Source organism: Fundulus heteroclitus, chromosome 2, assembly GCF_011125445.2.
Source record: "Fundulus heteroclitus isolate FHET01 chromosome 2, MU-UCD_Fhet_4.1, whole genome shotgun sequence".
In the NCBI taxonomy this organism is placed as follows: domain Eukaryota; kingdom Metazoa; phylum Chordata; class Actinopteri; order Cyprinodontiformes; family Fundulidae; genus Fundulus; species Fundulus heteroclitus.
In genome coordinates, this window is record NC_046362.1 from 12,438,087 (window position 1) to 12,465,424 (window position 27,338).

Below are 27,338 nucleotides of genomic sequence, written 5' to 3' on the forward strand. Positions count from 1 at the left end.
GTTTCCAAAAATGATTAAACTGTATGAGGTATAATTTGCCAAAAATTAAAAAACACATTAAAGATATTTCTGCAGCAATTTGAACCTATGTTTCCTTTATTGTTCCTTGTCACCCTAGAGACGCCTGACACTTTGTTAATCTTTGGCTGAAAAGAATACACGAGGGAGTGTGTTTCCTTTTCATTTTGACCCATCCTCTCAACAGAGAAGGAAGACCGAGAAAAGAAAACGGCAAAAGTGTAACAAGAAGGAGACGGTCTAAAAAAGAAAGGGGCCAGCTGTTCAGTGGAATTCAACAGTGCATGAAAGGCGGAGAGAAAAAGTAGAGTTGGTTGGTTGAAGATTACACAGTTTGAAAAGGAGGGAAAAAAAGTAGTGGGGAGGAAGATGAATGGGGAAATGGGAGTTAATTACAAAAGACACAAAGTAGGAAAGCAAGGCGCAGAAGATATATTAAATCGGGATGATAAAGTAAGAAGACCATGGCAACATGTTTTAGAAAGAAAAAGAAGAAATGGGAAGTACAAGTGAGCAACATCTGTGGTGCTAATCCGAACATAACGCTGTTAATCTATATGTTAGGAGGTGATTATGAGCTGGACCAGTTCTTTGCTCCAAACCGGAGCTTTGAAGACTTCAGGAAGAGATGTGGGAGAAGGGGAAAAAAGGAACACTATCCCCAGAGTGGGGAGCACTGGGTTACCATAGAAACAGGCCTGACGTCAGAGCATGCATTATGTGATTACTCATAGAGTCTGTTAAGGAGCCAATAAAACAAGGGACCATTACTCACACGAAGAGAAAGAGAGAGATGGCTGGAGCTCAGGTTACACATATACTTCAATATGCACACACAGACACACAGAAACTAAAATACATGCACACAAACACACACTCACACCATGTCATCTCACTTGTAGTGTTTTTTTTAAATAAATTATACTACCCATTTTGAATAAAAAGAAGCTTCTTCCTGATTTCTTTAACTATAATAATGTCAGGAGTATCTACTGAGGCTGTAGCCATGCTGAGTGTCAACCGTGTCCAGTTTAGGGCTGCAGACGATGAATCCATCCCATCCAGGAGGAGTAAAAAGACATCCTCATCAGCACTGCCACAAGCATATCACTGACAAAATCTGCATGTTCTGCATTCCACACACTCTGACCCATGCCTGACAAAATACATCAAACACTGACATGTACACGTGTGTGTGTGTGCTGCACCACAGACACACACACACACACACACACACATTTCTTTTCGCCATCTCCCACACATTCTCCTCTGGGAGTTAAAACACTGTTAGGGCTGATAGGGATCAAGGCAAACAGAGTGGATAAACAGACATTCTGGTAATTAAGAAGCGCTGACCTATCAGAGGACAGTATGCACAGACAAATATGTGATCCAGACTCCATTACAAAGGCCGTGTACATTCCCACCACAGAGACCATTAGGTGAGTGTGTACAGACAGCAAGAACTGGAAAAGCCAGAGAGGGAGGAACCCCTTTATCTTGAAGTGAGAGAGGAACCGACAAATTAACTTTAGAATCTACTAATAAATTCAGCTCTGTTTTGAGTTTTTATTTTGTGTCATTTCCAAATTTTCACTATCTGAGGTATTAATAATGTAATAGGCTCCATCCACATCTACGTATACATGGACTTCACCATGGAGTGGCTTTAAACTAGTTTGTGTCACTTGTTTTAATGTCAATTGTTTAACCTTTTTTATAAAAATTATCATGTCAGCACTTTTGCATTCCGTTAACACAAACTTCCCCCACCAGAACTACTCACTTACATTAGGCTAAAAGCAAACAAACACCACCCTAACCATACTGGCGAATGACAAAAGTTACACACACATTGGCCCACAAGCAACTTGCAACTTGGGTCTTTCTGCATGGAATCTGCAAGTTTTCCCTGTCCAACAATAGGTTCTCTCCTGGTACTCCAGCTAACCTCACACAGTCCAAAAAACATGAAAGTTAGGTTAACTGGTTGTTCTAAATTGCCCCTAATTTAGAACAAGGTTGTTGGTTCTGTGTGTCTCTGCGTTGCCTTGTGATGGACAGGCAATCTGTCCAGGGTGTACAATGCATAGGCATGAGTCTTGGTTTCAAAGGCCTCCCTTCCATCATACTAATCTTTAGCTCCCTCCACAAATATTCTATCAGAACATGGTCCAAAACGATAATCCTAAATCAGAACAACCTTAACCAACATGTTGGTCAGGTTGAAACTTTACTTTAAATTGAACTCCATTTTCTTGATAACGTGTGACATCCTTTGAGGAGAGCTCATGAAAAACACCACAACTTCCAGCAAACTTCAAGTGTGGAGCCCGTTTAAATACCTAATTGCTGTTGGTGTTAGTAATCTTCTAAATTACCTTCACAAGAGGTTGTTTTATTTTTTACGTGTACCTGATGCAGTTCAACCTTCCTGAGATTTAATAAATGTATACTTTTATGAAAAGATATTTCGCTACAGCTTAAAGACACAGCCTTTACTTTAATGTAAATCTTAAATGTAACTGTCTGCAACTGTCTCTTTTTAAAAAACAAAATCTGTATCTTTAACTCTGCTCAGTGTCCATGCTCAGTGTCCAGGTTCAGTTATTGCATTTTGGACAAGGTGCTCGATGTCGCGGCTCTGGCACAAGTGTGACTGAGCTCTGGCGAAAATCTGATATAGTATACTCTGCATCATCACTAATTTGGTTACGGTGATGCCATATCTGAAATGATCTGATTAGAGGTTTATGAGTCCAGTAGCTGGCCTTGCCGCTTTAAGTTGCTGTGAATGTGCCTTATTTGTGGACTGATTAGCAGGCACACATGGGTACATTCATGCGTTACAGTGTGAGCATATGTGCCCCACGTGCGAGTGCGTGTGTGCCTGTGTGTGTGTGTGTGTTGGAGCAACTCAACATGAACTCAATGAGTTGTGTATTCGTACAGCATGCACAGCAACCATCCGCTGCCCGAGGCTCTAACCAGGTGCTCTGACGCCACACTTCTTCGAACACCATGAGCCAGATCCTGATGAGCTGCGTGTTCTCTGTGTTCTAACATCAAAATGTTTCACAAGTCTTATTTTCTTTAGAGATGTGTCATACTGGAACATCATTGCTAATGTTAGCAAGGCATTTTGTTAAAGAAAAACTACACCAAGTCATTTCAAGTTGACTGAAGTCAGCTGCCATTAAACAGTGAATATCCACATAATGGTGATAGAATCCTGTTCTCCCGTCCTCATCTGCTGGTTTCGCGGCTGATCGCCTAAAGAAAAAGCAAGTCAAACAAACGGAAATGCCCACCAATTACCCATGCTGTATCTGTTGTACATTAGATTCTCTTCATTTGATGATAAGCTTGGTATATCTTCCGTATTTTCAACAAGAATACTACAAACAAATAAAAGTGTGTGTGTGTGTGTGTGTGTGTGTGTAATAATTTAAATTATACACATATTTCGAGTTATTACACAATTTTGTGTTTGATACATAATTCTATATACTTTTGGGTCGTACTTTTGATGCCTTCACTATGTATATGATATGAAGAAAGTCATAAAAATAAGGAAGAGCTATTGAATGATAAATGTGAGTCCAAACTTTTGACAGGTAGTGTATTTTAAATTTAGTTGCATATCAATATTTGAAGAAATACTTGGGGTCGATTCAGTACTTCACATAGTAATTTGATTCCTGCCTACTTTCATTTACTCTGCCTGTAGCTAAAATCCTTTTGTACTCGTGGTGCGACTTACGACCAGTGGAGTTGTGTTATCGCCAATCAGTTTTGTTTTGTCTCTCCTGGTGGTTCGTAATTTTGACTTATTATGACTTATGGAGCAATAAATAGTAATTTGTATTACACCATATTTCCATTTATTTTGGCTATTGTTGTGAATGAACAGATCAAGATCCCAAATAAAATACAAAAATAACAACTGGTAGATGCTACTTATTGGAGTCGTATTTCCTTTCATAAACTATGCATGAATGTTTTAAAAACTTTTCAAAGCTGGTTGATGCATTGTAGGTTCAAAACGACCAAAAGTACACAAAAAGGTGTGCAATGATAAGCTCCATTCGAAACTGGTCACTCTCTTGTTTTGGGTGTTTTTGCCGCAAAATACAACTGATAAACTTGTAGTTTTCTGTTCCTTTTGGAAACTTTGGTCCAATGTTTTCTGAGGTCTTTGAGTATGTTTTAAACACAAGTATTTGCAAAAAGGGGAGAAAGTCAAGCCTGTTTCAGTGTGTGCGTGCATATATATATATATATATATATATATATATATATATATATATATTTATTTATATATATATATATATATATATATATATACACATGAATAGGTATAGGGGAAAACATTCTCACCCTGCACTTTTGTGAGTGAACCGAGCTGCTGGACAACGTCTTGCAGTTTTGTGCTCATCTGCTGCTCATTTGGGCCGCTGTCACAAGAAACTGCCCAGTAAGAGTAGCAGGCGAAGAAGTAAGCTATTGAGCATGTTACTCTGGATACATGGCACAAATTCAACAGTACCTCGGAGAAGAAAATACTATGACATGCTGCTGTTGTTACATAGATGCAAAGTGAGCAATTACAAACATTTCAAAATGTTCTGATCTAGGCCCTGCAAAAATGAACAAGTTCGTCGGGGCAATAAGCATCAGGAAACTATGGGGCTTTGATGAGAATATGTGACCATGTCTCCAACATGCGTCATCTGTGCTTCTCTACACTCTGACCCCTGTTTGCATTTTTTTTCCAAGTGTATGAACACCATATGTAAAAAGCCTACACTGGTCCACTGAATCCCCATCTAATGCACTGCACAGATGCCCCTTTTTTTTTTTTTTGAAACAATTCTGTGCATGTGTGCATGCGTGTGCCTCTCTCCGTGCAAACCGAGCCTGACATTCTGCACACTACTTTCAACGTGCTTCATCGCTGTCTGAAAACAACAAAAGACGCTGGTTAAGAAGTGGGGATGGAGACAAAATGGAACTGTGGAAAACTTTATATTTGGGAGTCTAGGAAAGACATAAGGAGAAAGGTCTGCTGCTGTTTGGATAAGACTTGTTGAGGGGAAGTACGTAAACTAACATCAGGTCACTTGTGAAGGGAGAGGAGGAAGGAGAGAGCGGGGACCGATTATTGACTTAATGGCCGATTCTAGGCTGTCAATGGGCTTCAGAGACACTGTTTGTGTTGTTTGGACTGGGCGCTCTGGAGCATGCAGAGCGATGATGGAAATCTTACACTCACTCAAAGCACGCTCACTGATCGTTTCCCCACAGTAGCTTTGAAGTTAGTCCTAACATTCTGCCCATGTATGAATAGGTGCCTAATACATTCTACAAGCACCACAGGCTTAAGCATCCTTTATATCCACGTGTGCTATATACAGTATGTGTGTATTTGGATGTGTAAACTCAAGCATCGGGAACCATAATGAGCATGTGGTGTTGTTTGTTTTGCTCTCAACAAACAGGAACACCTCAGTTATTGCAATACATATAATTTGTGAAGGACATGAACCCCAATGCTTTTTGACATTTGAGAAGAACTGTCTGCATTGGAATTTGAATCCTCAACTCAAGGAGATAAAATAGCCTGACCAAATAATTTCATAAAACGATAGCCTTCAAGTCTATGGGAAAATGATAAATAAAGGGACTCAGCTGCTGAGCATAATGAAAATCTAATTATTATTTAGGAATTAATCCTGCATAGATGAGTCTAAGCTGCAAATAAGATCAAAAATGTTTGAATTTTTAAGCTATATCAAAGATTTTGGTTAAAAAAATATTAACCATGTTAGGAACTTATAAAGACCTGGTAAAAGTCCATCCATCCTCAACTTAACAGTAAAGGATGTGATCTTTAAATATCTTTAGATCTTCATGAATGAATAAATAGATTTAAAAAATCACATCATACTTTTCCCCATCATCAAGATTCCTATCATCCAAAACGCTTTTTGTTCTTTTACAGCCAACCACTTCCCCTTGGATTGAGCTAGACACAACACTCAAACTTTGAACAGGTCACATGACATTGGGATATTCCCATAAACTTCAGAGTTAAAATATATTTCAGTCTGGTTTTTTTTTCTCCATCACAATGACATTTTCATGAATTGTTTGATCTGATTCTGATTTTGTGCATTTTAATCATAAAACACAGCAGTACTTTGAACTGACGTATTGAAGCTTTTGGTTGAGCTAAACTGTTTACAGTTAAATTTTTAGAAAATGGGTTCACTTACAGCTTTATTAATATTACAAAGATTACACTGCATCAAGATTTCAAGATTATGCACTTTCATTCACATCGATTAAAACTAGAAGTCTTTCGCTTCTGTTTGTAAAGCTCTACTGCTCAGACTTAACCCTTTTGTTTCCTACTTAGGCTTAGTTATTTACTTCAGTCTTTCCTTTGATGTCCTTGGATGTATGAAAGGTTCTATATAAATAAACTTGTGTTTCCAAGCCTTGCCATTAGAACACAACTTACGCTTGTCTTTTCTTGCAGTCGGTATGTGTGTGCCGTTCCTGGAAATATTTTGTCTAAAAGTTTTTGCTCTTCTAAAATTTCTGCAGATTTTGACACTTCAACACATGTTTTTGCTTCCCTTCAATGCTTTCAACACACTAGCTGACTTTCCCTACATAGCAATACATGAATTGATTTATTTGCAGACAAGGTATTATCCAGTATTTCAGTTTTCATTCTATTGGATTGTGTTCCTAAGCAATTAAACTCTCTAAAAAAGACCACCTAGTCTCTAGCGTGCTTCTCTGTTTGATGATGGTCATGTAGCACACTGCAGTGTTTATGAAAATTAATTTTTTTCACTCATAGCAGCTGCCTAGTGCTGGCTGAAACCAGAAAACAGTGAAGATACGGGCCAGAAAACCAAAACTATGAGGTAATTTATGCTAAAGCGCCCCAAAAACTGAGAAGGACTGCCGACTCAGGGAATAATTCTCTGTGGCTTCATGTTGTGGTCATAAGCGACGCCTGCATGCAGTCATGTGATCCATTGTTGAAAAAAAATATATAAAAATGTAATGATTACAGATTGCAGGGAAGGAGGAACGTGAACTTGAGCAGTGTTATCAGACAACTGGAACAAGCCAACATTGCCATTTTTAATAATAGGTGTACAAAACAAAAAGGTAAACAGAAACGACTGAGCATCTTATTATGGCTGACACAGCAGATGGAAATACTTCACTTAGAGTTATTGAAATGGGGCTGAGATTGACGGAGCAACCATGTTACATAACAGTAGCAATGCGACTCAGAGACATAATATAGAACTGCTGCAGGCCTCTTTCTACCCCTCTGAGACCTGTTATGAGAAAACCAGCAAGATGTGACCTGAGTGACCCACTAAGAGCCTCCCGTTCATCTTGCTCTACCTCTTCTGCCAACGCACGGCAGACAGCCACATCAGTTCACGCCTGCATACAACCGCAAACCCAAATGAGACCCTTCTAAAAGTTTCGGATCCATTAATTCATTTTCTGCGGACATTTTAATGGAAAATAAAAGGCAGAACTGAGTGTGCATACAAAGTAGGTGTGAGCGTATGTGTGCACATGGGGGCTCATCTGCGCAACATCTGCTCAAACCAGCCCAAGGCTTCTCCCCTCCTGAGAAGTGGGTCACGTTTCCTGATGACGTCAAAAGTCCTTCTGCCTCTCCGGTTTGTGGAGCTCTGCCAAACGCCGCCACATGCCTACAATGGAAATCCTTTCTCTAAAGTCCTGGTGAGTTGCCAGCCAAATTTAAACTTCTGAATGTTAATACTAAATTAGATCTGACCATGACATCAAGAAAGAAAAAGAAAAAAGCTGCAGCGTTTCATTATTTGTGTAAGAAAAGGGATGCGACTCTAAAAGGTTTTCAGCACCAAGATGACAAAAATACATTTGAGAATAGCAAAATTACAGAGCGAGGATTCTGCCTCTAACTGAGGTGGCTATATTAATGCAAAGTTGAGGACCTGACACTAAACTTTTTCCAAAGCCAAGAAAACAATTAAAAAGAAAGAAAGACGACTAACTAGAAAAAGTTTTGATGAATTCATTCACTGCCCGTACAGGTCAAACAGTGAGCAGAGAGAGTATGAATGAAACACGCTCTAATGGAAAATAATGGATGGAGTGAGAGTGGATTTCTGAGGCAGCACTAGACATAACTATAAAAACACACCTAGCTGTACAACCTGCAGAACCCACACTTTTACCTTCTAAAGGTAAAAACATATAGCTGGACACATTGAATACAGGGCAAATCATCCTGTCTGTGAGGCTCGCATCTTAGTGGATGCCTTATGCAACATCTCAACTCATTTTACTGTCTTAAGGTAATGCAGCACATTAAATTAATGATTCCTCAGCTTCGGTCGAATCCCATTTCCAAGTGTTACTCCTATGCCCATGCCTTTCCCCTCTATCTTGGGCCTCAGTTAAAAGTCATGATAGTTAAGGTGGAAATGTTTGATGCTGAAATGGGAGAAGTTGATAGAAGAAGCTGACGCATCATCAGTTGTTGACGATTCTTATTACATGAAAACTCCTAAGCCTCTTTCAGATCAAAGGTATGGAATTAACACGCAACAACATACATCTCATTATGGATACCTTTGTTCTTTCATACCATTCAAGGTAATCCCCTGAGATGGCAGGGGCTGTGTGCTTTCAGAGCATGCAGCTTGGATTGGGAAACCAAAGGGGCGTGGCCTAAGACTTGCAGAAATAACCTGAGCAATATCCCCAAAATGCATGAATTTTTCATACACTAGCTAAGCTTCCCTCATGCTGTAGGACATTTTCAACAAGTTATCAATGGTTATAGATGGGCACTACAGAGTGATTCAGAGACTCTGGTCTGTGCTAAGCCACTGACTAAGCTGCTGCCGTCTTCACTTTGTATCATACCACTACGTCACACTCGTTCCGTGATCTTAAATTGTCCCTCACAGCCCATCGTGGTTACAGATTTGATACCATAGGTAAGCAGAGCAAAGCTTGGGTCTTTTAGTTCATTGCAATGTAGAACAAGCAGACAACTGATAATGTCATAAGTTGGTATTTTTTCATGCTTGTCAATGAAAATAAATTGTGCTACCAAACATTATACAGCTTCTTGCAAAAGTATTTATACCAGATTATCTTTTTTTACAATATAACTTGAAACTTCAATATTTATTGCTGGGATTTTAGGAGATGACCAGCAAACAGTGATGCATAATTCTGAAGTGTGAGTGTAAAATCCTCAATTGGATTTTGGTCTGGACGTTTACTTGGCCGTTCTAACGCAGTAATAAGCTTTGGTCATTTTGCTCGAAGGTAAACCTCAACCCCAGTCTCTCAGCATCGCAGTTTTAACAGTATTTCTTCCACAAGAGCCTTGTATTTAACTCCAATTTTCCAGTCAGCTCTAAGCAGTTTCGGTGTCTATACTGAAGTGAATTAAAGCAAAATCTCTTTTTTAACAAAGTCTTCCATTTTTCCACTCGTTCCTTGATCTTTATAAAGCTGCGTGTTTCTCGAGGCTGTTTATTACTAAAACCATTAGAGTGCTCTGGATTTTATTTTGGGCAAACACTGTAAAGGCCCCTGAATACTTGTCACACTTTCCAGATTTTATTTGTTAAAAAAAGTGTATAATTTGCTTTTCAGTTCAAAATTAAACATTGTGAAGATTATTTAAAAAAGCACGATGAGAGCTTTACAGCGTGCATTACATCGTTTGTAATTGTTTATGGTGTGTTCCTGAAAATGGAGATCACGTAGAAACAACATGCCATCATTTTAATTTAGCACAGACCCGTGGATGTAAACTGCACGTTTAATAATTGAAAGTGACTCTGAAAATGCAGCTCCTGACCCAAATTCTGAGTCTTCCACCACTCCGAGGGGGTGAAATGACCTGACTGACAGACAGATGTACAGACAGATTTTTTTTCCTTCTCTTACATATTTGGAGAGTAAATCATAGCATTGAGCTGGGAACAGCAGAAGCCTTGTTGGCTGCAGAGACAGACGTGGAGAGCCAAAGAGGCAGCGGGCCGGAGGGAAAGGAAGGGCTCACCAGGCAGAAGTTCAATAACACATTTCCCTGCATCACAGCGTTGAACTGAAGGTTGGAGCTGCCTGCTGAGTAAACTGGTTAATATATAAGTTCAAGTCATTTTGTTGTGAACTTGAAGCTTGTGTTCTAATATTTATGCTGTATCTCTCTAAATAAAGGCAAAGCAGGTCATTTGTCTACATAGTTTTAATGCCATATGGTTGTTTTCTAACATATTTTGAAACTGATTGTGGTTTGTGTTTACCTTTTTTCATACTTACAGTTTTGACCTGCAAGTCAAAGATGTTATTCTTTTGATGCTCAACCATGGCCAAATAGTCCTTTTTCTGCAGAACAAGATTGTGCAATATATTTGATTCTCATCATCCCCAACATTTTTCTTCTGATGCTTTCTATGATCTGATGTAAAAAATAATCCTCTGTAAAAATATGAAATGTAAATACTGCTTAAATTAGCTGTTATTATCTTTAAAGGTGTAACGTGATTTTATTAATGAAGGGTTTTATAATTATTTATTTGCAAACATAATCCATGAAACTTAGAAAAAGTTAGACTAATCGTTTTATATGAAAATATTTAGTAAATATTATTCTACAAATTTTCTAATGTTCTGAAAGCGAAAGCACAAATAGATGATTTAAAAAAAATAAACTTAGCATTCAGAGGAAAGGAAATTAGTACATTACCAAATTAATAGAATTAGTACAGTATCTCCTCCTACCATGTTTTGCCGCATTGCATATGAAACTTGCAACACATCATTTTTGGAATAACAAACACAGCATATTGCTTCTGCAAGTGAAATGTTTATGCCATTAGCTGAAAAATGACAGGAGAATATTCAAATAAATTCATCTGTAAAGTTTGTGCATCATGTTACTTTTCAGATGTCAGAACTTCCCTTTTTATGAGTTATTTGTCTCTTTAGGCTGTCTCTTACAGGAATAGTTTGGCCTTCAAGAAGTTTTATCTGATGAGAATAGCAGAGCCACTAAATTCTCAGATTCACACTCGACACCTTCAAATCATTTGAAGAAATCACTAAAAGCCTGAAAATGATGGTGGCTGGTGACTGCATATGAAAAAAAGGGCTGTAAAACAAATCCAAATATCTCTGCAATCATATAAAGACAATTTATTTTTGAGGACATGGGCTTAGTGAATTTCTGTTTGCTGGAGTAGTTTTTATAACTTTTTCTACTTCAAAAAAATTCCATCATATGACCCATAATATATGTCACATGTTGGCACTTTATTACTGAATTAATTTTATACTTATATTTGTTGATACTGGCTAAAATAAAGCTCACATAAAATCTAAAAAATAAAAAATTGTTTATAAAGTTTAAAAATTTTTGAAAGAAAGCTTGAAGAGCATATTTATCCAAAAAAAAATTCAACTTGTTCTTTTCAAGCGTGTTTGGGCTAGTAGTGCATGATAAAATGCACTACTAGCCCAAACAATGCTGAAATTTACCAAAGAAGCAAGATGCTACATATGGAAATGTAAGAAAGTAGTAATTGCAAAATATTTAGATTACAATCATTAGGGGAAGATTTATATGCCAAATTGCCCAGTAACCAGAAGGAAGTCAAGTGAAATATTTTTTTTAAGAGCAGCAACCCAGTGATTTTAAAAATGCTCTATTGTGAGTCTAGCCTTACATGCTGTTGACTAACTTTTTTTTTTTTAAACTGTCGGCATTCATGTAGATTTTTGCTCCAGATTTTACACCATTAGTACTCTGGTACACATAAGTGTGCATCAGCACTCCCTTTTTTCCATGCAACTCTAACACCAGCATACTGTATGTTAGATGTTTGGTGTTTTTTTTAAAACACAGCAACAGTGAATGGAAGCAGCTAAAAGTTCCACGATTCTACACAAAATCACACTTTGTTATACTCACTAGAATTTAAAGGCACTTTTTAAATGTGGGAGAGCAAATGTATGATCTTGCTCCCTCCTTCACCGTAAGTTAGGTTAAAAACCGCAGAAATTCTGTTTGACCTTGTTCTATTCAGAGAAAGGCTGCTTGGACCTGCTAATCTGATAAGCACATCATTCCAGCAAGCATTTCCTAACTCAGCCAAATTACAGACTCTTTAAGCAGACTAATAAAATCAGCATATATAAGAGACCGTATAGAGTGGCCAAAACAAAATTTTTAGCTGTGATTGATCTCAAGAGCCACTGCACCAAAATACAGCATGTTTCGGTTTGCAGGAAAACCCACCCAGACTCTTACAGAAAAATGTGACAGGAAAATATTTTTTTTTTGTTAGAAAGGCCAAATTTCACTAGTTGTGTGTAAGTGGATTTACACCGAAGGAGGGCGTGAACAACAAATATGTTAAACGTGTTAAATGGTTCTCAAAAGTCATTTCGGCTTATGGAAGACACTTGGTGGTTTGTGGTCATAATACTAATATGCAGTCTGTTGTTCCAAGGTTTAGACACTGCAGAGAAGCAAGTCACTGTTTCAGCTTGTTATTGTTCACAAACATGCAGCCAGAAAGTTTGAAGAGACTGGTTGATGATTTATTTTGTTAACAGTTTTCTGTTGACGACAGAATGCAGTCGTGCATCTGGGGTTCGAGATGACAGGCCATCCATGTATCATAATGCCTTTTCGTTTTACAGAGGCCTTGCTCCAAAGTGCATTATAAAATGACATGGTTGCTTTGAAAAACAATGAAAGGCCTTACTGCAAATTAAATCAAGCATGTTTTTATTTCATTTCTAAGCGAACACTGTACATAAAAGCATGTATAAGGTTGCACTTACCATTTTAACATGCGCTGATATTTTGAGCATAGAACAGTACGGCGTCGATTTTAAAGGGGTACTCATCCTGAGTGTAGGCAATGAAAGACTAACTGTTCTTATCTATCACTGAAACCCTCCTCCTGTGATGAATTAATAGCAGACTATGCCTGGATGTATTAGACAAAGCCAGTTAGAAAATGTTGAAAATGTTCTTGTTCATTAAATGGATTATAGCAGCAGCAGAAGCAACCACTGCTGGCTCAGTTTTTACCAAAGACACAACAGCCACACAGGACCTGAGGGAGCAGCTGAACTTCCTCTCCAAATCCAGACGCAGACAAGAGGCTATTAGATCAATTTTTGAAACCAAATGGGCAGAGATTAACAATGCTTACCTCCGTTTTCTTTTAACACACTGTACTCCGCCACTATAAAAGTCACGGGGATAACATACTACCCTCCTCTTGACGTCCAGCTTCCTCTCCTGTACTTGCACACACAGATACTTCAGTGGACGCTTCTCAAGCTCATGTGAGAGTGTCCATTCATTCGGCACACACCAGCTGCACACCTGGTGACAGCACAGGATGGTGGTGTTGGCTCAGGTCACAGCGTGCCGGGGGGGAGCAGGGAAGGGGGACTGGGTGAGTGGGCCCACAGACCTGTCCTTCAAACTCCTGCTCAACCTGCACATTCCATAGCAGTGGCGTGACTGCAGGAATGCCGCCCTATGTAAGGGATGACTATTAAAGGTGTCACTGAAAAGGCTCTAAGACGGATGGAAATGAAAGGAACGCGGGTGTAACACGTAGTTAATTTGAGGTGTCAGCCTGCCAATCATTTAGAGAGTTTAAAATGTCAATTCTGTGTTGCACACAGATGTTAGGATACATGCATAAAGGGGATTACCAGATCCCTCAACCTGTATGAAAAGTTCAGCAAGAGATTATCTTTATTTTGTTGTTTGCTGTCGAGGGTGGAGGGTTGGGAAGGGGGGTCATTTGTACCCTCTGCAGGAAGAGCGGACCTATTAAACTCATGGAAGACGTGGAAGTAGAGAAGAGTCGACACTTTACTGTTCAGTTGGGTTAAAATAGAAAAATATACATTCTCCCATTATTGTTTCAACATACCGAGACTGCCAGTATGAGGAGAACCGCATCTGTTTAAGCTCCATCCACAACATTAATGCTCAATACTGCACCTTCTCAACAAGTAAACAGCTCTGTGGTTGATTCCAGATTTCTGATGAAAATGCAGTTGTCACTCATTTCCAGAAATTCTGTCTGCTGCCACCAAAAAACTCCACCTTCCTAAATCCATTCCAGCTATCTGCTTTATTTTTTGTAAAACATTTTGTTTCTAGATAGACCCACGTGACTGGATCACATGAAACAGACTCCAAATGTACAAATAATCGCTGAATAAAGTTAAGACCAAACTTATTTATAACTCTGATGGCTCTTCCTGCTGCTCTGTTAATGCCAGCAGGAATTACTGATGGCCACAAGCTGTAAAAGAAGTTGAAACAGCTTCGCAGAAGGCGGGGTTTAGACCAAGCTCTGAACAGTGCTGTGAACGAATCATCCGCAGCCCATATGGGCTTTGCTATTTTTATGCGTGAGAAATGCCATGTGTGGCGTGTGTGCGTGCGCAGTCAGGGAAATGTGTGTGTCACACGATCATTGCATGAGAGTTGAGAGCCCTGGGGATTACCATGGTAATTTTATATAAATAATAAAAAAATATTGTTGCCAGTGTTTGATTGTGTTATGTCAGTTTGTTACAACACTTGTTTGAACGTTTGTTTAATATATTTTTTTTACTTTTGTCTTCAATAATTTGGGTAAATGCAAAAAGCAACTTTTATTTATTTAGGGAAGAAAGGTATTAAAATCAACCTGGCGCTACGTAAAATAAAATAATTTCCCCCTTTTTAGATCATGAATTAATTGTAGTAAACCAGACTCTCTGCCAGATCTGTATTATCAGTGAAGCACCTAATCTGAACCTGTCATTCAGCATGAAATAAGATAAACTTTCCAACAAAGCAACAGAAAAAAGGTTTTGACTTAAACAAATGGACAAATCTGAGAACACTGAAGCACATAGATTGCAACACTTACACAGTTCCCCACTTCTATGTACTACTTTCTAGGACTGCACGATACATTGCGAATGTATCATGATCGCAAAATCATGGATCGCAATATGCATATCACAAAAAAATGCTTGGAGTGCAATAAGTGTTTGCAAATTATTTAAGCGCCCTGCATTCAGGCTCTCGCCACCCTTAAAATGTTTGGTAAATTTGTTGTTTAATTTAACATTAAAAGTTTGAGATGGTAAAGTTGATAAGAAACTTCTGATATGTTGTTTCACTGCCAAAACATCACAAGTCAGACAGAGCAGCCTTTTCATTAAAACCTTGTGTTTGAAACGGTAACGATGAAAGTTTTTGTTTTTTAGTAGCTGAATACACTACCAATTATCTGGGGTCTATGTTGCTATGATCCTAAAGCAGAAACACTTAAAATGTACTGTATTTATTTTAAGCTATATCGTTACTAACATTATTGCATATTGCAATTGCAAAGTACGCAGCTGTTCACCCGTGGTTGTTGTCTGTTTTTCTGGATAACTGGCATGATTTCTGAGAAGGATCTCAAGATACTATGTTTGTTGATTCATTAATCCAAGTGGATTCCTTCCCAAAACTTTGTAAATCATTGTGTTTGAAGAAAAATACTATAATTAAAAAACATGTTTTCACTTTTTGAAATTATGTTTAACACTGATACTGTAATAGTATTTTTTCAAAACTGTTTTTACAACACTTCACATTTAGTTTTTTATCAATACTAAATAATCACCATTTTGCACAAAAGGTTCAAGAATCTATACATAGTCATTGAGCATCCCCAAGTGGCAGAGGAAATTATTAAACAGATCAGATTCTCTTCCTTACCACAAACCTCAATCATTTTGCATTCTGCGATGAATGAGTTTTAATTAATGCAGACAGAGGGTTTGCATAGTGTATCATGAGTTTAAATAACATTATCATCAGTTTGCTGTCGCAACATAAATGCTACTATATTAGTGTGTGGAAAGGAAGGATATTTACTTACCAAAGCTCCATATCGTTGTATGCCATTGAAATCCAAAGTCAATAAACAATGTTGTGGTGAAGTTTTAGCACTTATCCCTTATCTACAATGCCATGGAAAAGTATTTGTTCTAGACAGATGTCTGCTTTTTTTCTTTTTTGTGACATTTATGTACATTGATATTTCAGGAGATCAAACAATTTTTAAATCCAAGATGACTAGAGAAAATACAACAGACTGTTTTTGAAATGATCATTTCATTTATCACAAAATTTATTTTGTGATAAACCACATTTGAGGGTTTTTAAGGGTCAATGTCATGATTAGCGCGCCCGCTAACAGCATAAAATAGCTCTTGTTGTACGCAACTTTTTTCTCATTCATAAAACGCTGATATCGGGGACAGCTTTTGTCAGGAACAGGTAATTCAAAACAGGTACTGTCCCAACAACTGCAACTACAGAGATCACCAGTGTTATATTTGTTAGCTAGGGAGCACATGCGTGTTAAGGGAGAGGCGAGGTCTACATTGGCTAGCATGCACAAAACTTGAGTGTTTACGCTGTTATGCGGATAGGGGTGTCAAGACGGAGCAGCAGCAGGGCTTCAGACTGATTCATTCTGGGAGCCGGTTTCAAATATAGTCAATTTCGCAGCCTACTTCATGTTGTCAACAGGATTTGTTTAAATGATTTCTTGACTCTACACATCTGGAGATAAAGTGCGGCAAAAAAAGTAACTCAAGCATTCCAAATGATGAAACACAGGACAAAAGCAATCGGAGACATGTAACAGGTGATTTATTGCATACAGCATATGAGAATAAATGTTTGAGCATGATCGTCTGCATATAATACCAATCCACAGTTTGTGCCTCCACTGCTGAAAAAGTCAGTTTATTATAATGAAACAACAACAAAAAAATCCTGAGCGAAATAATTGCTTTGGTAAAATAAAATCCAGTATATAATCAAACCCTCAACATGCATATGGCTTCAGGTAGGTCAAATATGAGTTAGCAGCTGGGAAGCAGAGGTGTTAATATGCATGATGTGTGTTAGGATTGGAGGCTTGCGCCTGTCCACTAGTTTCAGCTGTGTAAGGTTTTGTCTGTGGTTTCGGGGCCCTCTGTTTCTCAGAGCAGACTCAACTTCTCAGGCTGAAGCACCTGGCAGCCATCAAGCTGCTTTACAAATGCACACACACATGCACAACGTCTGCAATTTCCATGGTAATCGGTAGGGAACAAGAAAGTAGTAATGCCGGGGATAGTGAGGAGAGGATAGAGGGGTATACAGTTTAGTCACCAGGTCTCTAGTTTGCTTGTCTTAGATGATCAGGGCTGCAGAAGAAACAATATGAGCTACTCTTGTTTCTGAAAATGAAGGCAATAAAAGAACTGAAGACAGATGGGTGAGCCATTTGATGCAAAATTTTAAGGATCATCCTGCCTATTAGGAGTTGGCTCTTATACATCACATCAATAACGTTAAAGTATTCTCAACGGGTTTGTTTGAATGGTTAAGGAACAAAGCAAAGCGGTGAGAAATACACAAGTGATCAGAAACAGGCTTTAAAGACTGTGATCATCTGTCTGAAGGATAAATAAATTTTCTTCTCCTCAGTCTGAGTTGGAAAATTTGCACAGTTATTTGAAACATAATATACCAAACCAGAATTCAAAACCTTTACTGTCAAGTTGAAATAGTTAACAATACAGCACAAAATATTTTTTTTCCAGGAAGATTATGGGTTTAAAGTAATGTTTTAAATTAAAGAACTTGTTTGCTTTGACTGGAAGTAATATCTACGCTCTGGAGTGGACCAGTCCCAACTTTATTCAGATAGAGAATCTGTGGAAGGAGGTAAAGGTAAAGGGAGAAGGCAAGGATGCCATCTAAAATCTGGTCAGAAATTGTAAAGAGGGTTTGATTTCTGAGTTTTTCCATTGGTTAATAGGAAAGGTACAAATAATTATAGATATTTTTACAAACAAACTTCCTGGTTGAATCATAAACTTTTAAATAAAAATCGGTCACAGGTTTAAATAATTTTGGGCTTATCTTTGGCTTTAAATTATCTAAGACAACCGAATGCTTATCATCAATACACTGACCCAAACCTATTGTGACAAGAGAAAAACTGCAGAAAAGATACAACATTCAGTCAGTCATAGCATGACTTTAAAGGTGGACACCAGAAAGAATCCTGATTTGCTTGTCTGCTAAACAAAACCTTGAATGACCTACTTTCATTCCTACCCCAATTCACCCAGTGCTTGCTTCCCCCTGCTATATACACACCAGAGCAAATGCATGGGGCTTAGATGGGTCTTTAAAGTGTAAATCTGATTAGCCAGCTATCTGATATACAGAAAGCTCCACATGAATCTTCTGCCTTTGCTTTTCTAAACTGGAGATGACCCAAAATGGTACAGGAAAAAAAAATGAAGCTTCATATCCCATGAGGTTGTGTGTTTATAATACAAACAAGTAATCAGAATGAGAGTGTTCGTTGCTAAATCACTCCCCTACAGGCTGTCAACAACCTCCAACCCAAACACAATTCAATTACGGACGGTGCGGCAGAAATAGACTGCGAGGAAGCATTTACAACAGCGGCGGTAATTGTGTTTGGATCTCTTTCCACAGGAAGTCATTATCGTAGATTTTAGGAATATCTCTGTCATCCGAGTTAAGGAAGAATTTCCTCCTCCATTTCGGATATTTGTGCTGGTGTCACTGCGAGGACAGGGAGCGGATAGGAAAAAGGCGGAGTTCTTGAGAGGGAAGGGGTTGGCTTCTGCTACTAATGTTGACGAGCAGCTAAACTCCCACTCGCTGTCTAATCAGTTCTGCTCCATCTTTGAAGCTCAGGTAAGTTGAGTGAAAAACTCCCAGTCTGTGGCCTGCTTTCCTCTGCCTGCGAGGGGAGAAAGTTCTGCGACAGCTCTGATGTCTGCAGCAGGAGAGAATCAAATTTCCTTTCATACTGCAAAAAGGGATCCACACCACTACTCCACACCTCATCCTCCAGTTCAATATCCCCCTGCTGCAACTCAGGCGCTTGGCTTGTCATTTTCTTTGAACCTGAGAAGAAAAACTACCCCACATAAGCCTTCGCTAACCGCTATCAGATCAGTTGATAATGACTTTTGTGATGTGGATGATGACGATCCCAGCTTTACTAAATATACCTCTTTAGAGAGCTGATGGATGCTGGCAGCCAAAATGCAATCAGGAGTGTAAATGAGTTTATGAACTATAAAGTTTCCACATTTAGGTGGCAATTTGGAAATGGATGCGGTAGAGTTGTGTCTTTATGTGATTTAATTCAGACTAAGACGTTTGTTGTGTGGCAGAAATGGTCTGAAAGAGACAATTCAAGCTAGTGAATTTCTGTTAAAAGATAGATAATTCCCTTGGTGCCTTCAAATCGTATAAATCTAGATCAGATTGTTTGAAGCTGAATCTAAAGGCAAGGCGTGGGCTTTTGTATAGAGATATTCCTGGTATTATTTATGCTGTCTTTTATTTTGTCATTTATTTGTTTTTGTACGACTCTAACACCTCAGTTTCCCACCATGGAGACCCATGTCTTATATATATTATCTTATCTTGTCCTCTCTTAGAATAAGAGATGCGGATCAAAGTCTTAATCTGAAAAATGTCATTGCAGTATATACTAGCATTACAAACCTTCAAACATTGGTGACTTTGGCATTGGGCAGTTATTAAAGACAATGATTATTGAAGACAGTGAGAACAGAGCAAGTATTTCTTCGCCCATCTTTAGTCACACACTTTTATCCAAAACAACTTACAAGTGAGGACATAATAATGTAGCTAATGTCAAAGCTAACAATAAGCTACTACTATTTCTGGACAGAACAACTGTCTTTTATAAAAGTAACGGGATGTAAGAAGCAGAAATATTCACATTTTTTTTATTTTAGACGTTTTCAAAGGAGCACTCGACCTGATGGGGTATAACATATTTAGTATTCAGTACTAAAAGCAAGTAATCAAGATCAAAGAGCGCCTTGCTTAACTTCTCCCATCCAGGCTATCCTAACAACCCCCAACTTAAACAGTTTCTTTTGTGAAAAGGTCAGCATTTCTAGTCAGAGTAACTTACAAAAAGAAGTAAGTCTGTGTAAAAAACAATAAAATACAGTAGTATTCAGTTATCATACGTAAACGCTTTGAATGTTTTGTATTCAACATTTTCAACACTGGAACATTGTTGGTAGCTCTTCCTAACTCCATTTTCCACTGAAAAGGTAAAGGTGCACCATAATCATCTGCCCGATGCAACCATGGCTATCATATAAAGGTTGACTAAATATCATAAGCAGAAAACACAATCGCTTTGAGATCGGATTTCTTCACATACTTTTAGAAGATCTTGGCCAGTCTCAGAACACCCATTAGTTTTAGCTTCTGGTGCTAAGTAATCTCAGTTTAGTGTTATCTACTACAGTAACAGCCTCCAAATCTTTTATAGAACCTGGCATCAAAAATATTGAACTATTCCTTTGATGACCTTTTTTATTACGATTTTGGTGTCTGTTGGTAAGGTTAGACTTTAGTAAAAACTTACTTTAGCAATAGTTTGGGACCTGGGGTTTTGGGGGTCCCAGAACCTTTTTTTTTTATTTTTATTAATTAATGTTTTGCTCACATTTCCAAAGAAAGCACTGTGAAAAATTATGATAATAACATAACCTTTGAGAGCAAACACGGCAGATTTAGTAACAGCAAACTTTAACCACATGCTCCAGGCCTTTTTTCATTTGATTGCTTATTTTGTGTGTTTCTATATTGCCACATAGAGGTCTGGCATAGTTACTGCAAAATATTGCTGTAATTTTTTTTACGGATGAAGATAAACCCCCGTAGTGTATTTCCAAGAAGGCAACATGAAAATATCTTAAAGTTGATATTTACGACACTATCAATCTGTTGTATTTTCCTTTGTGTTAAATAAACTTGTGGGGGAGCGGACCCAAACTAGCTCCAGCGCAGGGGCCCACCTGAACTCTACTGGGGGACGCTAATGTTGAGGTTCGATGTAATCCGCTTTTCAGCTTCGTTCTGTTTTACGCCAGTCTTCAAAACTGTGCACAGCATTAATGTCAGCACATCTGTAACAAAGCACAGGTCTTTGTCATTATCTGGTTTTAAAACGTTTTTATTCTTGAAACGCAGGAAACCGTGACTTGTCAAAGCAACAAACTGTCTCTAGTCAATTCAGAAAACAAGTTCTGGAATATTTGCAACTTTTCCAGCGGTTGTAAGGTATATCGTACAAGAGTTATCATCATGAGGTGGCTCCATTGTGGGTCCACATGTCATAACTCCCCCACACCCCCATTAGGGGAAACTAGAGTGACGGAGGTGATGACTAGTGTGGAGAAGCACGGGGTTGTTTACACTCCCTAGACCACACAGACAAGACACGGTCAAGACAGCATATGTACACCATGTGTGTCTCAATTACAGACGGACCATTGCTGGACAGCCGCTCAGCAGTCAGAGATAAAAGGGAATGGTGGATCACTCAGGCTTTGTTGCAGAAACCATAATATATTCCTCCCTGTTTCACACTGCATGGTCTGAGCTCCGCTGTCTGTTTACGTCCCACAACAAAAAGCTGAAACTGAGATCATCTTTCAGCAAAGGGGTTCCAGCATGGCAGGGATGCAAAGAGATCATCCAGAGTTGGTAGAAAAACCTGCAATTGTGTGGTAATTGATTTCTATCTGTGAGAAAGTTGAAGGAAAAAAAATAAACCTGGATAGAAATATGTTTATGAGAGCATCACAACTTTGATTGATGATTTCATGGTTATCTTGAAATCTGAAGCGACTAGATGTAAAGGACTCCATCATTTCCATGTCTGACGTATTTGGCATTGTTTTAATAGTTAAGAGATGTTTATGTCAGAGTTCAAAAGGCATGAGCTCATATCAGATTTTCACGTATGACAACTTTTGGCAAAAATATCACGCGTTTATGCCATCAAGGTATTTACACACAATTTTTAAACAAAAATATATCACAAGATCTCACAAGTTTTCAAACAGATAAGCATATTTTTCCACACCGCTGCAAAAATCATGTAACTTACGGGTTAATACAACTGTATTAATGCAATATTTCACTTACACTCATTATTATTTGGATTTTGAAACACAGACTTTAAAATCTGCTCTTTTCAGAAGAACACAATTATGACAAGATGTAGCCATAAAACACTGCTACAGTGAGTAAGTCTCCCAGGCTAATAGGGGCCCGCAGGGGAGCCCTAATACAGAAAATTTCATCACATTTACCAAGAATTTCTATATCATCTTTTTCATCATACTGATCACTACAAGCAGTTTCCAGGGCCACATCCAACAAATTCACTTATGAACATGCGTGCATTCATACACTGAGATGCAGATGGCAACTAGGAGGTTAAGTGCCTTGCCCGGGGGCACACCAACAACTGTCATTTGATCCTGTTGTTATAGTTTAGTCATTTGTGCTGATTGTGTCTGAAACATTTTAGGCTCAATTTTACTATTTTAAAGAAAATATCTGGGATAACTTGCCATTTATCTGGGGTTACCTGTGGCCAAACCTTCAGCAACTTGAACTCTCCTTTTTGACTCTTAAATTTGCAATAAAATGCTGTACATTGAACCCAATTGCTAGACCAGATGAGTAAGTCATAGACCGTTTATTTACACTTCTCATCTTCGTAAAATGAGACAGGGCGTTAGGGTCACTTTAAAATTTAAAAACAAGGTAGAAGTACCTCAGCTGTTAACAAAGGATGAAAAAAAGCCAAAATGTTGAGACTATAGTAGAAAAAGTCATTTAAGTTTAAAGTAAAAATCTTGAACTAAAAGGTTCAGTAGAAATGCAAATACAAAATCAAAATATTTTTTCAAGGAAAGGTACGTGCAGATTGTAATACACCACTGGTGCCATGACCTGCGACAGTCAGGCATCGCATCAATAAGCTGCTTGAATAAAATATAGCAGTGATGACATTATTTAATTTACTTTTAATAATAAGTCATGACTTCATCATTAATGTTTAACTTCATTCTTGATTGGGAAAGCATAAAAAAGACTCTGAAAATGGGCTGATCACATTTCATCATGCACTAAATTTGAGCAATTCTTGATTAGCTGGTTAAATAATCTAACATAATTCAAAATGTACAAAGCACAATTAATCAAGGTACAGCGATTTATGAAAGACCTTACTGATGCGGTGGTGACAATCGGGTGATTGGTTGTACAGCGGGCCCCTAAATCAGATTCTGCTTTGCATCCAATACAACCTGGGACAGGCTATGGTGGTCCTCATTAAGTTTTGATGCAATAAATCTCTGTGTTTTATGCGATTATTTCCAAAAGGCCAGGTTTGTCTTGCAAGTGTAGCAGGCTTCTTACAGGTGGCTAACTGGCAGTCCACAGCAACAAGTCGGGGTGGGGAAGCACTAACTCTATCCTCCATCCAGTCATAGAAAACTCTAGTTACTCTATCAGACTTTCTCTGGGACCTTATTACTTTAAAACACAGAGTATGATGGAAAACATTGGAGGTTTGAAACAGTATCTGTTTAAACCTTGAGATCTCGTGTGAAATATAAAAGAAATAACTTTTTAGTTGCAATAAAAAGACATTAATAACAATGTAGGCTATGTTTGTAATAGTGCTGGCACTGCCCACATTACATCCTTTTCAAGGGTTGATCTCGGGTAAAGTAAGCTACCATTTCTGAACATTTGTGTGTACGGACACACGCCATTTCCAGCTACATTTCCAGCTGGATACTCATTCAACAACAAAAAACAACATCCTCAGCGCACAACTCCAGCAAAGCAACAGCATAGGAAATTAATGAAAGTGGACATTTTAATGGTCCTCAGCTGCAATGTCCAAACTAAACTCTGAGCTTTTAAATGTCTGAAAAAAATCACACTGGATTGTTGTGTGTTTTCCCTCTTTGGAAAACAAACAAGAACCCTAAAAAAAATCCCGCCAACAAGCTTTGGGAGGTGAGCGCATCCTCCAAGCAGGCAGACTAAGTGCAGCCTCTCGCATCTCCTGATGATAACAGTCTCACAGATCACAGCGACAGCTTTGATCACTCAGGATGCTTGTTGGCCATTCACAGATTCAGCATAATCATTGATTGTAAGTTTGCTTTGAGGAAATCTCTTAGCTGCATCATCACCAAAAACAACTTACTTCTGGCAAGTGTATGCTGGTGTACCAGCGTCAGAAGAGATTTACCAGCCAGAGCTACGACATCCCTGCAGGATTTAAGGACAGCGAACCGTGATGAGTGATACGAAGGAGGGGAAATTACACTGAGGAAGAAAGCTGCGGATGCGGAATAACAGTACATTCTCTGTTTTTTCCCTCATCAGCAATGTTTTTTTTTTAAAAACTAAAGTCCAATTAGCAACAAAACACTTGTGTAACTTTACATTTGCCAAAAATTAAAGCTAGATTTGAACAGATTTAAATATTTTATCTGTTTCAGTGAAGCTTGAAACCTTTTTTTTTATAGATACACCAATGAGAGATCCAAGTCAGCTTTCTTTATATTGGCTCTGATTGGTGATCGGCAGATCAAATACTAAAAAAAAAAAGCAAGTTTTCTCTCGTTAATTAAACACATTAAACCTGGGAACTCTCATTGTTATTGTTCTATACAAACATCAACCAACAGCATTTACTTGTGCTTTTATTTTTGTTTAATAAAAGTTCGATATTTTTCAGTTTTTAAAGTGCCTGCAGCACTTTCTCCTTTCATGTTCCATAGCCCTTAGAGGAAAATATATCAGCTGGTCAGACCTTGAGGGAAAACAGAATTTTTTGGCCAGGAAAAGTCTGATCGGAGTATATACTTTTTAGAAATAATTTTAAACAAGCTATTAATTTACATGTTTTTGTTTTGTTGTCCTTTTTTGTTTGTTTTGTTTTTGTTTTTTATGTAAATCAGCATTGAAGAGTTGCTGCCCCAAATCTGACTGCTTGTAGAAAAAGTATGTAAAACAGGCTAGACTTGAGGTGGTTTAATTCTTGCTTGAAAGTGATTTAAAAGAGTTTCCGTTGGAGCTGCACAGTAGATCAAATCGCGATCATCATCGAAATATCAGCCCGTGCATTGTTGCAATTGCAAAGAACTGCTTGGATGTAATATTTGGTAGGCGATCTGAAACAGATCCAAAATCAGCAAGCTTTGGAAGAGTGGTTGATGGAAAACAGACATAGTGATGATGGAAAAGAAAAAGAGTAGTAAGGAAAACATGGCCTGATTGTAATCGACGTTGCCATCGTAAAAAATTAACAATATAACAGTGTGGTGTGTTTCTAATACTATGCTGAACAAGATATTCTTTATCTAATAAAGATACAAAGATTAAATGTCACACAAGCACCCTGTGATACATCACACGGTAAAAAAAGGACCATGGCAATAATTATGATAATAAAGCTATAGCAGTGGTATATTATTATTTTTTTGCTTCATTTTGTAGCTCAACATACACACACATCCAATTCCTAACAACAATAATAATAATAATAATAAGTTTTTTTATGTTATTGTGCTGTTTCAGCCTCAACCACAAACCCCAAACTAGCTGTGGGATGAAGGAAAGCCAAAACAGAAATAGAAAAGCTGAATGGGACATAAACGTCTTACCTGGTCCCTTTGGATGCATGGCAGAGAGGTCCGTCGGTGTGACTTACTGTTGGACTGACTGTGTGCCATGTCTGAGGCTATAACAGAACTGGACCTCCTGCGCCTTTTAAATACAGGAATCTCTTCCCTGGCTCCAGTCACGGGGGTGCAGCCCTCCTTGTGTGTCCCTTGTTTGGGAAGGAGCCTGTCAGCATACCTCGCCAGCAGGATGCCCAGCACTCCGACCAGGTACGCCACGTACGGTCTCCAGGCGGCCCGCACTTTGTGCAGCGAGAGCAGTGAGATAGTCCTGGCTACGCTGATTAAAAGGATCACCGATGTGCCCTGGTTCAGCCGAGCTACCATGAGTGCGCCAGCGGCCGCGCAGAGGAGCACAACCCCGGCCGCTGTGGTGGACGAGAACAGCTGTTCATCTGTCCCGTCCAGAAGAGACCACGCCGCGACTTCGCCTAGGTGGCACAAGGTCAGAAGGGAGAAGAGGGTCTCGATCAGCACCCCGCAGTGGATCAAGTATACGCCGAGCCAGAAGAAGGCACATACGAGCGCGAACAGCAACGACAGCGCACTCCAGCAAGTTTGCAACAGCTCGGTTGCGCAGCCTGAAACAAAGTGGAGGGGGGACGGTGAGTGCGAGAGTGTGTTGTCAGCGCTGCTGCTGGCCTCAGCTGTCCAGCCTGCGCATTTGACCAGAGCGGCGAGGAAAACGGAGAGCGACCCCACGCACACTGCGCTCCGGAGCCTCTGGGAACTCCATAGTTGGTTAAACATCAGCCCGAGCCACGTTTTACAGTCTGGGTCTTTGCACCGCGGGGTGACGCGTGTTTTCACATACCCATTGCGATCCGGTGCGCCGAAGCCTTTCTCACGAATGTTGCCCTGCGCACTGGTAGTACTGCAAGATTCTGCATACATCGCCATCACTTATGGCCCGACATGAAGTATGAGGAAGTCTATAAAACATCTATACAGGTGTGGTCAGGGGCCATGAGTTAAGTGTAAAAAATCAGGCATAATTTTCGGTGCAAATGTTGGAAAAAGAAAAGGGAACACGCACATCCCTCTCTCCTTTTACGCATGGATGTGAGTAGCGTTTGTCTTTGTTTTCCAGGTGCAGGATGTAGAGCTGCATAGAAAAGGAGCCTGGGTGACAAAAGAGCTCAGAAGCTTTACAGATCTAGGGCATTGCTTGCCTGTGCACGCACGTCCCGCTCGGCCCTCTGTGGCGCGCATTCTCGTTCAAATCTTCTGTCATTCTCTTTGCTCCGAGACTCCAGGAAACAGCGGCAGCCCCTCGGAAAAACATCAGCCCCGTTCCGTGACCATCCGGCTCATAAATGATCTGTTTGTCCTCGTCCTGGAATGAAACGAAACAGTCCCTCCGTGCACTTCCGAGGACCAACTCGTTTGGGGGGGATTTTAACTGAAGAGTGAGTGTCCGCTCGGCGCTTTTCCCGGACAAATCCGGAGCGTTTTGTCACCAGCTCTCAAGCAGCCGCGAGTCTCAGCTCATTCACACCCCCGAGTTCCTACTTTTTACACAGGGAGCAGCAGTGAAACCCTCCAAATCCCCCTTCTGCCAGCCCAGCAGGACTTGTTCTGCA

The 27,338-nt window shown here is 39.2% G+C and overlaps 1 protein-coding gene across 1 annotated transcript in view; it reads right to left on the reverse strand.

The window, feature by feature from the left end:
- The window catches only part of LOC105938489 (cGMP-inhibited 3',5'-cyclic phosphodiesterase A), a 117,621-nt gene extending 90,966 nt beyond the window's left edge, over nucleotides 1-26,655 (reverse strand). The window contains exon 1 of the mRNA XM_036147916.1: nucleotides 25,738-26,655. Coding sequence (XP_036003809.1) covers nucleotides 25,738-26,655 — 918 coding nt within the window. The remainder of the gene's footprint in view (nucleotides 1-25,737) is intronic.
- Between the last annotated feature and the right edge of the window lie 683 nt (nucleotides 26,656-27,338).